General features: G+C 42.2%; 1 protein-coding gene across 2 annotated transcripts; it reads right to left on the bottom strand.

The window, feature by feature from the left end:
* Window positions 1-3,027: 3,027 nt before the first annotated feature.
* On the bottom strand, window positions 3,028-5,316 carry mterf2 (mitochondrial transcription termination factor 2). Of its 2 annotated transcripts, none has more exons than XM_038705451.1 (2): window positions 5,253-5,316; window positions 3,028-4,233 (listed from the first exon to the last, which is right to left on the bottom strand). In XM_038705451.1, the coding sequence occupies exon 2, from the start codon at window positions 4,205-4,207 to the stop codon at window positions 3,080-3,082; it is 1,128 nt and encodes a 375-aa protein (XP_038561379.1). In that variant the 5' UTR covers window positions 4,208-4,233; window positions 5,253-5,316; the 3' UTR covers window positions 3,028-3,079. The 2 variants fall into 2 exon arrangements, with proteins under 2 accessions (XP_038561379.1, XP_038561378.1); XM_038705450.1 differs by lacking the exon at window positions 5,253-5,316 and adding an exon at window positions 4,320-5,216.
* Between the last annotated feature and the right edge of the window lie 6,086 nt (window positions 5,317-11,402).

Here is an 11,402-nt window from a genome sequence, read left to right as displayed (position 1 = left end):
ACCCTAGTTGTGAGGAAAGAAGGAGGCCTTTTTTCTCAGGAAATGGTTTTACTTGTCAGAGCAGGAAAAGCACAGGTGGCACTTACATTAAATTAAAGAAACTGAAGGAGCCAACATAATCATTTATTTTATTGGTGACACTTGTGCTTTTCCTACTGTGACATTAAGACGTCTTCTGTGAAAACACCCTGTCAATTCCTGGTACGCTAGACTTCAAAAAGGGGGCCGTTTTCTGAGCATCAAGGACAAGCACTGACAACCAAAGCTTTAAACGGCCAATGGCATGATATAATCAGTCATGAATGATTCAAAAGATGGAATGTCATGGCTTGTAGACTGCACCCCACCACAAGCAGAATTACCTGTAGTGACAGGTGTTTCAAAGTTGTGAATCTCTGGTGCAAGGTTCAATATAGTAAGTTATTTACCTTTTGTGCATTGAACGTCCATCATTGTGACATTTATTTTCCTCGGGCAGCATGTACAGCATATTTGTGCTATCTCATGGGGGTGCGGGTAGGAGTCTGTTCACGACAGACGAGTAATGACAGAAATCAAACTTTCTGTTGTAGTTTGGTAGAGGAAAGTTCAGCTGACTGCAAATGCTAATATAAGGGAAGAAACACCAGAGCAATATCTGGTTACAGGGTGCTTTTGAGGCTGAAGTAGGTAGGAATGAAGTTTTGTAATTTTAGATTTTCCTTTGCGGGGAACACATGATAGTATTTTTCTTTTCAGCCATAATGGACCATTTAAGTTGCAAAAGAAGGTGATTTTTATGAACATTCTTCTAAATAATAATTCCAGGACTTGAGTTTAACTCACACTGACTTCAAATAAGGACTATTTACTGCAGCAGTGCTCGTCCATGCTGGAAATCACAGCTTTTAATTGCAGATGTCGTCTGTTTCTGGTGAGATATGACCCATAAAAGCAAAATGTTAAGTGTGGCTAATATCAACCAGTGTCATGTTTGAAATGAAAAAGGACAATTTATATCCCCTCTTTTAACCTCTCTCGCTTGTCTGTGTAATTGAAGACCACGGTGCAGGACAACACGGCACTCGAAAGAGGACAAGAGGACAGCGGGTAAGAGATAGAGGTGACTTGCATTTATACACCTGGGGTCTTGTCTCATCTGCCTCGCCTTGATTCATCCTGATTAACTCCTTGTATTTACAACTAAGCGCTGTTGAAAGACCATAACCTTGCAAAATGATGAATAAAAAGGAAGGTCAGTAATTAGTAACCTTCAGTACGATAGCTGCAGTGTATCTGAGGTACTGTTGTAGCCCCGCAGGAGCACCATGTTGTGAACGGCTTGAAAATGAACTCTACTCAAGCATCCATCTGCTGAGCTCAAATTCATCACCAGATGCACTCACTTTTGCATCATCTGCCCAGTGGCTATTGCCATGACTACAGAGCCATACTGAGTGATGCAGACGGCAGCAAATGGGAAGAGGAAGTTGTTAACGTGTATAGCCCCCACTCCCCTCCACCCCCTCCCTCTGGACACAGTCCCGTCTCTCTCTCTTTGTTGTGACCCCCATCGTCCACATTACGAGAGCGAGGGAACCTTGAGGCATAAAGTCATGGCTTCATTAGCCGGGAAGCTCAGTCCCATTAAAAGGCAAAAAAAAAGCATGTTTCAAGGGCTTTTCCTGGCTTTGAAACATTAAGACACATTCAGAACGAGCCGGGGAACATTTTACAATGCTCTCTCTTGGTTTAGACAATGCTCAGTAGGATTATATATTGATTTTGTGGCTAACACTACAATAAATGTAGGCATTAACACAAAAGAAGTCTTTTTACCTACATATGACCACATTAAAACCTTATTAATAAAACCAATCGTAATGGAAAATCTATTTTGCATAAATGAACTGAAACAGCTGCTTTTTGAATAAAGATTGCAGAGTGCTTTAAATAAACCACTTCCAATCACTTCCTGCCTTTTTTTATCAAATTGTGTGGGTGCATTTGAATTCATTTGAAATGATAATGACATTTCGGTAGTGAAATGGCTTATAATAAAGTGCCTACATAAAGTGTGTCTGTAAAGTAACAATAAAAATCTGAGACACAGCTAGATTTCCTCCCTGAGGGGAACAGTCGTGCTTGCCAAGAACATTGTGTGAAAATGAGACACTTGCACAGGCTGTAAATAAAATGGTTTGAAAAGCCTTGTTTGTCCTCGGTTATTCTCAGTAATGCATTTGATAGACGAGTCAGCACATCTGTCATCACACGCAGCGTTTTCTGTGAAGTTACTGTGATGAGGTAATTTGTGCATAAGCTGTAATAAATTCTTTATTTGGCAGGGGACTACATCTTCCCTAAAAAGTGTGTCACATTAAGATACCATTACATTTATCTCAATTCCTGATAACACTCTGAGAAGTCGTTACATAACCATCTTCGTCTCTTACAGTGTATCAGTTAACATTAAACATCAGTTAACATTAAATACAATAAAAGTGTGCTGCTTTTCACGTGTGACCAACACGTTAGGGTGTGAACTCAGTTTACTTTGTTTTGAACCTCAACAGGAAGATGTATTTTGAAACATTTTTGTACTTGGTCTTGAGATTCACCCTACCCAATTAGGGGAAAACCAGGGCTTGGACACAAAAAGTAATAATTGGATTTTGACTACTTTTCATTCCACAAGGTTGGAGATTTTGGCACCAGAAAGAGAATCAAAACAAATTCTCTTCACTGTAACGTTGCTTAAGTGTGATCCCTCGTACCAGTTTCTGTCAAAAACTGTCTTTCCACCCATTAAAAAGCAACTAAAAGCATTTTGAGATTCTCTTTCTTTGTTCGGTTCAGTTTGCACTCTCACTGTCAAGATTCTCTATCAAGTTCAAATGGCATCATGAACTAGTGCAAAACATTTGTCTGATTATAAATTAAATGCTTGAAGTGAGTGCACCGTTATACTTAAGACACTCCAATCTGACACAATATAGATATATTATATAGACAGAATATAGATATAAATAAATACAAGACCCGCCGTATACATCCAGTTCCAGCTTTAATTCACTTGCATTAGTCCATACGGCCTCTGTCAGTCATCTGTTTTTAAAGGAGCAACAGGGTTAAAAAGTGGTCTCTCTCTACGTAGCTGAAGTTTTCCGTAGCTCATCTCAAAGTCCTTCTTAGTGCCATTTAGGACTTCCAGACTACCAGTCTTTATGTCATAACGATGCGCCCGCAGTAGCTGGATGCGATGATTAACTATCTGCGGGGTCAGCTCCAAAACAGTCGGAGTCTCTCTGATTTGAGACATGCTAATACCAGCGCCAAGGAGGCCCTCAAAGCGCTCAGCCAGTATAGCTTCAGGGTAGTAAAGCAGGGCCGGGCAGTTGAGGATGATGTCCCGCAGCTCTGTCTCGGAGCAGCACATGGTGTCCTGGGAGTATGCCATGGTGCAGCGCATGGTGTCCGGGTTCAGCTCTGTGACAAAGCCCCTGAGTTTGGATAGGAGGCGGAGTAGTTCTGCCGCGCTGAAGCCCTTGTCTCTCAAGAACAGCAGGTTCTCCCTCAGCACCTCGGGGGCCTTGAGGAGAACAAACGGGTTCTGGCTCAGCAGCTTCTGAAACCAGATCTTCATGTTAGCCTCCCCCCCCCCAAGCTCCTGATAGGCCTGCTGGAGGGTGCGCACCATCACCTCGTTCTGCTCTACTGGCCGGCTGAAGCTCTGGGGAGCGCTAGCCATGAGCTTGGTGATGATTCGCTTGTTGATGTTTAATCTCTGGAAGTAAGCGATGTTGTTCCGCTGGTTGTCATTGTGGCTGGAGGAGGTGAAGAAGGAGGCTGGAAATTTCTCAATTATACCAACCAGCTCTTTCTGGTTCGGGCACACGGACATCCACAGCTCCCTCTGAGCCTGCATCTGCTCTGGGTGACAGAGGACTGCCTCAGGGTGGGCTGCTAGGATCCGGGCAACGATGGAGCCTGAAGCTCCCATGTCCTGCAGCAGGTTACCTACCTCCTTAGCATAGGCTGGACTCTGATGCAGGACCCAGCCCTTAAGTTTCCGGACCTTCTGGATGTCCACAGAGAGATCATAGAGAGCCTCCACGGTCTGCTGGTTCTCTGCTGAGCTCAGTGTTGCACATGGCCTTAGGTTTAAAGGCAGAGCTTTGACACGTTGGCATCGTTGGCACAGGGATGTTGCGATCAAGCGCCACATTCATGCGAAGTCCTGAAGCTGAACACCTTAGGGAGTGAGAGAAAAGGAACTGCAGTGGGTGACAACCAAGCAGGCAGCCAACTTAACTACTTACTAAAAATACAAGCTTCACCTTCTGAAGTAGTATAGGGAGCTAGGCAATGAGAGTTGCATCTATGCACAGTAACACCACCAATTCTGAACTATTTGAGCTGCTGTGGTCATGTGCTTCTGTCGAGACAGGTGACAAACAGTCGTGACGGACAGTCGTGACTCTCATCATATTGTTTGTTCCATTATTTACATAAATATCATGCAGAACAACAATATCCTCCTGACATTACGCACAGGCAGGGGGATATTTCTGGAGCTCCATGGTGACTTGCCACTGAGACAAACAGACAAGAGAAGTACATTTTAACAAACAAACACAGCTGTGCTACCTTACTTAGGCTTACATGAAGTTCAACTTTTTTTAAAGTACTGACAGGACACTGACTGTAACGTCTCTTCATTAAACATGTTCCAACAGAAAACATTAGGACTCCAAGCCTACTTATTATTATTTTTAAACTGATATACTGTTTGCGTAAAGTGATTAAACTGCTTTCACACAGGGAGTGCCCTGATGTTTACTTATGACATGTTGGGTCATAAGATAGATTCCTTGAGTGAAGATAAAGGTTATTGTGCGCAGCTGGTGCCAGATGTTTCATAGGGGTGGAAGAGCATGAGCTAACCGACACATCAGTCACAGTCAACGGCCCATTGCCAATCACAATCAGATGACACATTCAAAAGCATAATAAAGTGCCTTTGTCACGTAAATACATTTAGACAACTCTTTCAAAATAAAAGTCTTTTTAAATAGACTGCAGTATTTTACTTGAACAAACATGCTGGGTATTTAGCTAACAGCTAGAAGAGACGTTATCAGTACCGCTCCACGACTAGCACCGCGGGGCATCGTGTCATTTGACTGCGTGATTGAACATTATTACGAGGTGTGCAGACATGTGGAGAGTTTAGCTTAGGATAAAGACGTTTTTGTGAGAAAATGAATTACCTTCTGCTTCGGTCAGCGGATGTTACGTTTTGTTGTGAAACTGATTTCTTCTTCTACTGTCGGCCCGTGTTGTCGTGTGTCCCACAGCGTCACGCAGAGGCGGTGGCAATGTTGCAAAGCACAACTGACACAGATTCAAATGCGACGCTGAAATAGCCTTGATTCTTTGAGAAAGAAACATTTTTTCACGCATAATGTGGAAAAGTCGATACAGAAATGTGAGAGTCATTTGATTTTCTGCTCCCATTCCCCAATTTCTATCTCTGCTCTTTTATTGCAGCCCATATGTCCAGTAATTAAATATTTTTGGCAAAAATCTGTATCTCAAACAGCAGTTGGTGCGCCTCCAAACCCTGCAGCATACGGGGCCTTGATGAGTGTAATCAGCGCTGGGCTGAATTGGACTGAACACACGGAGAGTTTTTTCGCAGTTGGTGCTTAATCATGATGCTTGATCACCAGCTCTGCAAGCTGTTCCCTCAGCAGCGCGGAAGCTGCTGCTGCTGAGTGGGTCGCTGGGTTCATTATAGTTTATGTACTAGTAAACAGATGATATGCCTCTAAGGAAAACAGGTTGGCACTTCTTTCTTGTTTAATACCCAATATGACAGGAGTGAGCTTTTCATCAGAGTGTACAGTTTCTGTCTCAGACAGGACACCACATGATCTGTGTCAAAGCACAAACACATGAAAGAAACATTGATTTGACTTTGCATGTGTTTCATAGGAAACAACTTTTTTTATAGTGGAAGCGGGGCATGTGTGGAACAAGATGTGGGCCTGCAAAGTAAACAGTGTAATTTCCTCTTGTTTTATTGTCAGCCGTTTCTCTGGCTTTTATCAACAGATTTCTCAAAGTCAGGGCATCAGTATCCACCCTCCCTTGCTGCATTGCTCCTGTGGTTTCTGCAGGAATGAAGAACTAAAACAAGGGTAAGGAAGATCACTAAAAAAACGTCTGTCACTGGCAGAACTAAATGGGCAGACAGACAGAAATAAAAGGTGTAAAAATATCCAATCCAGGCTCCATGATGTGATTTTGATCCAGTATGATCATCTCCATACTGAAGACAGAGAGTCTGTGAGTTGGTTTGTGCCAAGCGCCTCTGATAACTTGCTTTTCAACACTGTGGGGGTTGCACAAAAATTTAAGCGGCAGCTACAACCAGGTTACAGCACAGTCACCAAAACACAGAGAACAGCATCTACAAGAGACAAAACGCAACGCTTCAGACAACATGTTGTCACAAACACGTAAAAGCAAACAAACTGAAAGAGAAAAGGAAAAGCCACTGTACAACATAACCAAAATGTAGTACAGGTGGTCAGACCTCTTGCAGATGCTCGCACGCTGGGTGCTGCTTTGTGGGGTAAAGTGTGATAAATATAACTATGCCTAATTACAAAGGTGATTGTGTCCAGAGCTTTCTAAAATTGATTTCTCTTGTTCACTTACTTTAGGATACAGGGATGGTGGCGACTTCATCGTCTCACCATCTCTGTGAAGGAAATTCTTGCGAGCTGGTCTAATGATAAAGAAGGTTTCAGGAAACTCAGGTTATCTTTAGCAGAAGTATTTATTGAAACTCAACCAAGTAGAATGACAGCTGCAGTACAAAGTGAGTACTGACACAGTGTAGTGTCAAAACCAAATCCGGAAAGTACTTCCCAACTGAGGATGGGCTATTTATCCTTCTTTATTCTGATGAGATTCAATACGTGTAAAGTTATTCTTCACCTCTCTATACATGTGTGTATTGGTACAAAACAAAACACTATGCTTACAGAAGTTTGCCTAAGTCACACTTTGTGTCATTCAGCCTTGGGTAACAGAAGAGATGGACCAGAGTTCAGCCTTATCATGGCTGCTGCGTCAGTCTAGTCAGCCAAATAGACAGAGAAGGGAGGCAGAGTTGAACTTCACAATCTCTTTTTCAAGTGTGGAACTCTGGGTGTTTTCCCACAATCTATCAATTTCACTGACCTTTTTAAACATGGTCAGACGTCTCTTCGGAAAGGGTTGGTAAATCATTTTCCAAATAATACCAAAGCCACCATACACAGGGAAGTAAAGTACAGGGTATTCCCAGGTAGTGCACTTGTCCTCTGTAACCAAAATCCAGTAAGCTCTAGGCATTTGCAACCACAGAAACCAAAAGAGAGAGATAAAGGTCTTGCTTTATCAAGAGCATGAGTACACTGTACACAAACCTCCCATTGTTTCATATTACAATTTAGAAGCAGGCATTTGACCTTGAATGCAATACCGGTGAGAGAAGTATTGATTTTTGAGTAGTAGACTTAACTTGCGCTATTTATTAGCCGGAAAGAGCTGTTACATCAGGCTTCATAAAGTGAAGGAGTCGAGTAATATGACTAGTACTATAATAGCTGTGTCCTGTTATGGCAGCACAAAGTCAACTTGTCATTTGTGGTGGCATGTAGACTTACAGGGCAGGAGGTCGACCAAGCCTTAACATCAAACAGAGCAGTTTATTATTAACAGATTATGTACAGTGTAACCCATAACTAATTAAAAATGACGATATAAGATATAAAAGCTTTGCATAACATGAACAATATGAAACACATTTGTTATGATGTGACATCACGAGGCCACTATAGTAAATTCAGTGATGGGCACAAATGTATCTATACCTAAATATTGTTTCTATACCTAAATATTGTTTGACTTGTATTGTGAAACAACAGGATACATCTAGATTTTATGGACTTTATGCTGTGTATGATATTACTCTTGCACAATGTGAAACCAGAAGACACAGTGTTCCTTACATTACAACTGCTAGGCAACAGAGACAGACCACCTGATACTTCTAGATTTGGTTCAGATTAGTTTGCACCAATGAATAAGAGCATTGTTGCGTGCATTTGCAAATACACAATGATGCCTGCTTTCACAGAATTTCCATGCAAAGAAAACCCCATGCATTCACATAAACACTCCTAACTGCTGTCACCCAACCTTGCATGGTGTATCGCCACGCCCACAGCTGAGTGGAAACTTGTCCAGCTGCACAGTTAATGTGCAACCTAGAACATAACTTTCAGTTTTTATGTTCTGCCTCTTGGCTTTTGTTTAGCCTTATTGGTTGTCTCAGACTTATGACAATTACATAAACGACTTTAATGTCTCTCCACCCACTCCTGTCACTCATTGTCTGGATAATTTTGTGTAAGAATGTGTTCCTGTGCCTGTCACTCTGAGAGTGTGTTTGTGCAGGCTGCACAAAAATGTGGAAGAGGAGGAAACTGATGGAGGCGTAACGAAAGGGACAAACCAAAAGTGAATTCATTGAAACAGGCTTGCTGTAAGAACACACCAGAGAGTGACAAACAGAAGGACAACATGACCTCCATCAGGCTTCTGGAGTTTCTGCTTATCCTCCTCGTTCACCAGGTCTACAGTGAGGAGCCACAGCCTGTGTTCAGAGTAGAGGGCAGCGTTATCGAGATGGGGTATTGTTTCGGAGTGGATTATATTGCTGTTTATCGATGTTATCCGGAGGGAGACCAGCTGATTGGGAACTCCTCATCCAACACCACAGCCTTTACACCTTCTGCACCCTTTCGGGGCCGCATCCACATGAGCAAAAATCAACACTTGTCCGGGCTGCTAATCAGTCAGCTCACACACATGGACTCAGGGATTTATAGGAGGGAATGCTGGAAGAACCAGACACTAGTCAGCCAAAAAACACAGCAGCTCATTGTATGCAATGAGGAGGTTGAACCTGAAGAAATGATTGTGAATGAAGAAGATGCAGAGGTCGAGCTTCTGTGCAACAACACTTCCATTGGTCTAGAGGGAACCTCTGTGCGCTGGTACCATGAAAAACATCCGTCCTATAAGCTCAAACTCTTCCTGGATAGCAATGTGTCACTGGACCCTGTGCTGGAGGAGGGTGTCATAGAGGTCAGAGAAAGCGGGGCGTTAATTGTGTTTAACAGCAACATGTTAAAGAATAACCACCACTTTCACTGTCTTGTGATCAAAGGTAAGAATTGTCTCAGTTTCCAAAGCATGTACCAACCAGATCGCAGTGAGAGTTGGGACATTTTTGCCTCACTAGGTGAGAGAGTGGTACTACCTTGCCCATCTGATGGTAACAACCAACAATGGGAGACACCACTGGGAAGAATCAATGCTAGTGACTTGATGAACAATCACATGTACATATCATATGGCGACAAATCACAGGACTTCTCATTGGTAATTCTAGCAGTCACTGATGAACATATTGGCGAGTATTCCTGCATCTCCCCTTCGCTTGAAATGCAGTACTTGCTGGTTCTTTGCCCCAGAAAGGAATCCCAAGACAAAGCTGTTTTTGAAGGCAGGGACGTCTCGCTAGATTGTGATGTTGGCGAAGAAAATGATTCCCAAAGGGTGCAGTGGCACCGCCGGAAGGCTACAGGTGAACATGAGCTTATCTGTGACTCAAAACAAGCGACTGTTCCCATCCCAGAGGATCTGATTGGCAGACTGACTCTGTCTGAAAAAGGTTCCTCACTGGCTATCTCCCACGTAAACATGGAAGATCAAGGGGTGTACTGGTGTGTTGTCTTAGGAGACCTTGAGTTCCTAGAGGATGATTTCACAGATAGTTTTATTGAGGAAGGTACTGATGAAGATGATTTGTATGTGGGCACATTCATGGATGACCCATTTAGGTGCATCTTTAAACAGGAGACCATTTTGAGCTTAACCAGGAGTAGCCTTGGACCAGTAAGCACAAACTTTGAAACTAGCCCTACAGCTGACCCGTCAGCAGCCTCCAACGTTACTCTGTATGCCGTGGGGGCAGGAGTGGCTGGGCTGCTGGTGGTTGGAGTGGTTATAGCAGTGACTGCAATAAAGATGAGGACAAAAATGAACAATGATTCTGGTGTACTGTGAGGTTAATCCATGATTATTGTGCTTAACATTTGTAAAGTAGCTCCAAGACATTTTACTGTCAACTGACTAACTATTATGAAGTCTATCCATAAATCAGATGATTATGAAAAGGTTGCATTTATACTCATGTTTTATGTATGTGCTGTCTTTCTCTGGATACAGTAGAATTTCCTCTTTCAAATCCCCATTTTGTATATTTCAAGGCAGAAACCAAATAGCCAGTACATTGTAAAAAGATGATGCCATGATTTGAATTTATCTGATAAATGTAAATGGGGTATGGTTGTAATGTGACATTAAGTGATGTCTGAAAACCAGTCAGGCAGCTCTCCTGTCAACAGGTCTCTTGTTGAGAATAAGAGCACAACGGCCAAAAAGTACCTGACGCTCCCGTGTCAAAAGAATCCAAACAACAGGAAGTCCATTCAGTTTGACACTGACACAGTTACTGTGCTGCACATTAAAGTACTGAATACAACTGCAGGTGGACTTTTTTTGTTAATGTAAGTTGTGTTTCTTGTCAACTGGTGAGTCCAATATTCACTCTCATTTTAGCTCTGTTTGGCTCTTAACCAACTCCTCAAAGCTTTTTCCACTGAAAACAGTTACTGATGACCACTTAGCGTGACACCTTTCACATTATATAAAGTCATTTCATCCATTGCTTTTTTAGAAAAGTTTGATCAGTGCAGCTTTAAAGAAGAAATGCATTTTTTTGCCTGAGGAGGAATGATTGACTGACTGACTGACTGGCTGGCTTGATGACAAAATTGTCTTCTTTTTTTTCTCATGGATCAACAAGCAAATTCCAGCAAACCTAACATACTTTGTACTTTTTCAACTACCAAACATTTTCTTTATCAGGAGTCATTTTGGAATTACCATATAAACGGTTTTAAATGCATTTCTCAAAAAATTTGGATGATTCAGACCTTTTCTGCTGCATATATAATGTTTTTTTTTCAGTGCAGAGAACTCAAGCTATCACCACTACTATGATGTTTTCAAATGGCTGAGCTGTGTTATTTGACTATGAAAAGCAAGCAGAACAGGCAAACAGTACTTGATAAATGTATGTTTAAGTATCATACATTTCTGGCTGTAAGTTCTCCTATGTTTGATCAAAATATACCTTAGGCTATCTCATTGAACACTACACACATTAACTGTAATGTTGAATCAATATCTGGTGTACCTCCTGAGTACTGAGCAAGTTCAGAATCACACTG

The sequence above is a fragment of the Micropterus salmoides genome, unplaced genomic scaffold, assembly GCF_014851395.1.
Source record: "Micropterus salmoides isolate LMB-PRFRI ecotype aquatic unplaced genomic scaffold, ASM1485139v1 Ms_hic_scaffold_8, whole genome shotgun sequence".
Taxonomy (NCBI): domain Eukaryota; kingdom Metazoa; phylum Chordata; class Actinopteri; order Centrarchiformes; family Centrarchidae; genus Micropterus; species Micropterus salmoides.
The sequence above is the reverse complement of the archived record's forward strand: the minus strand, read 5'-3'. Positions and strand labels throughout refer to the sequence as shown.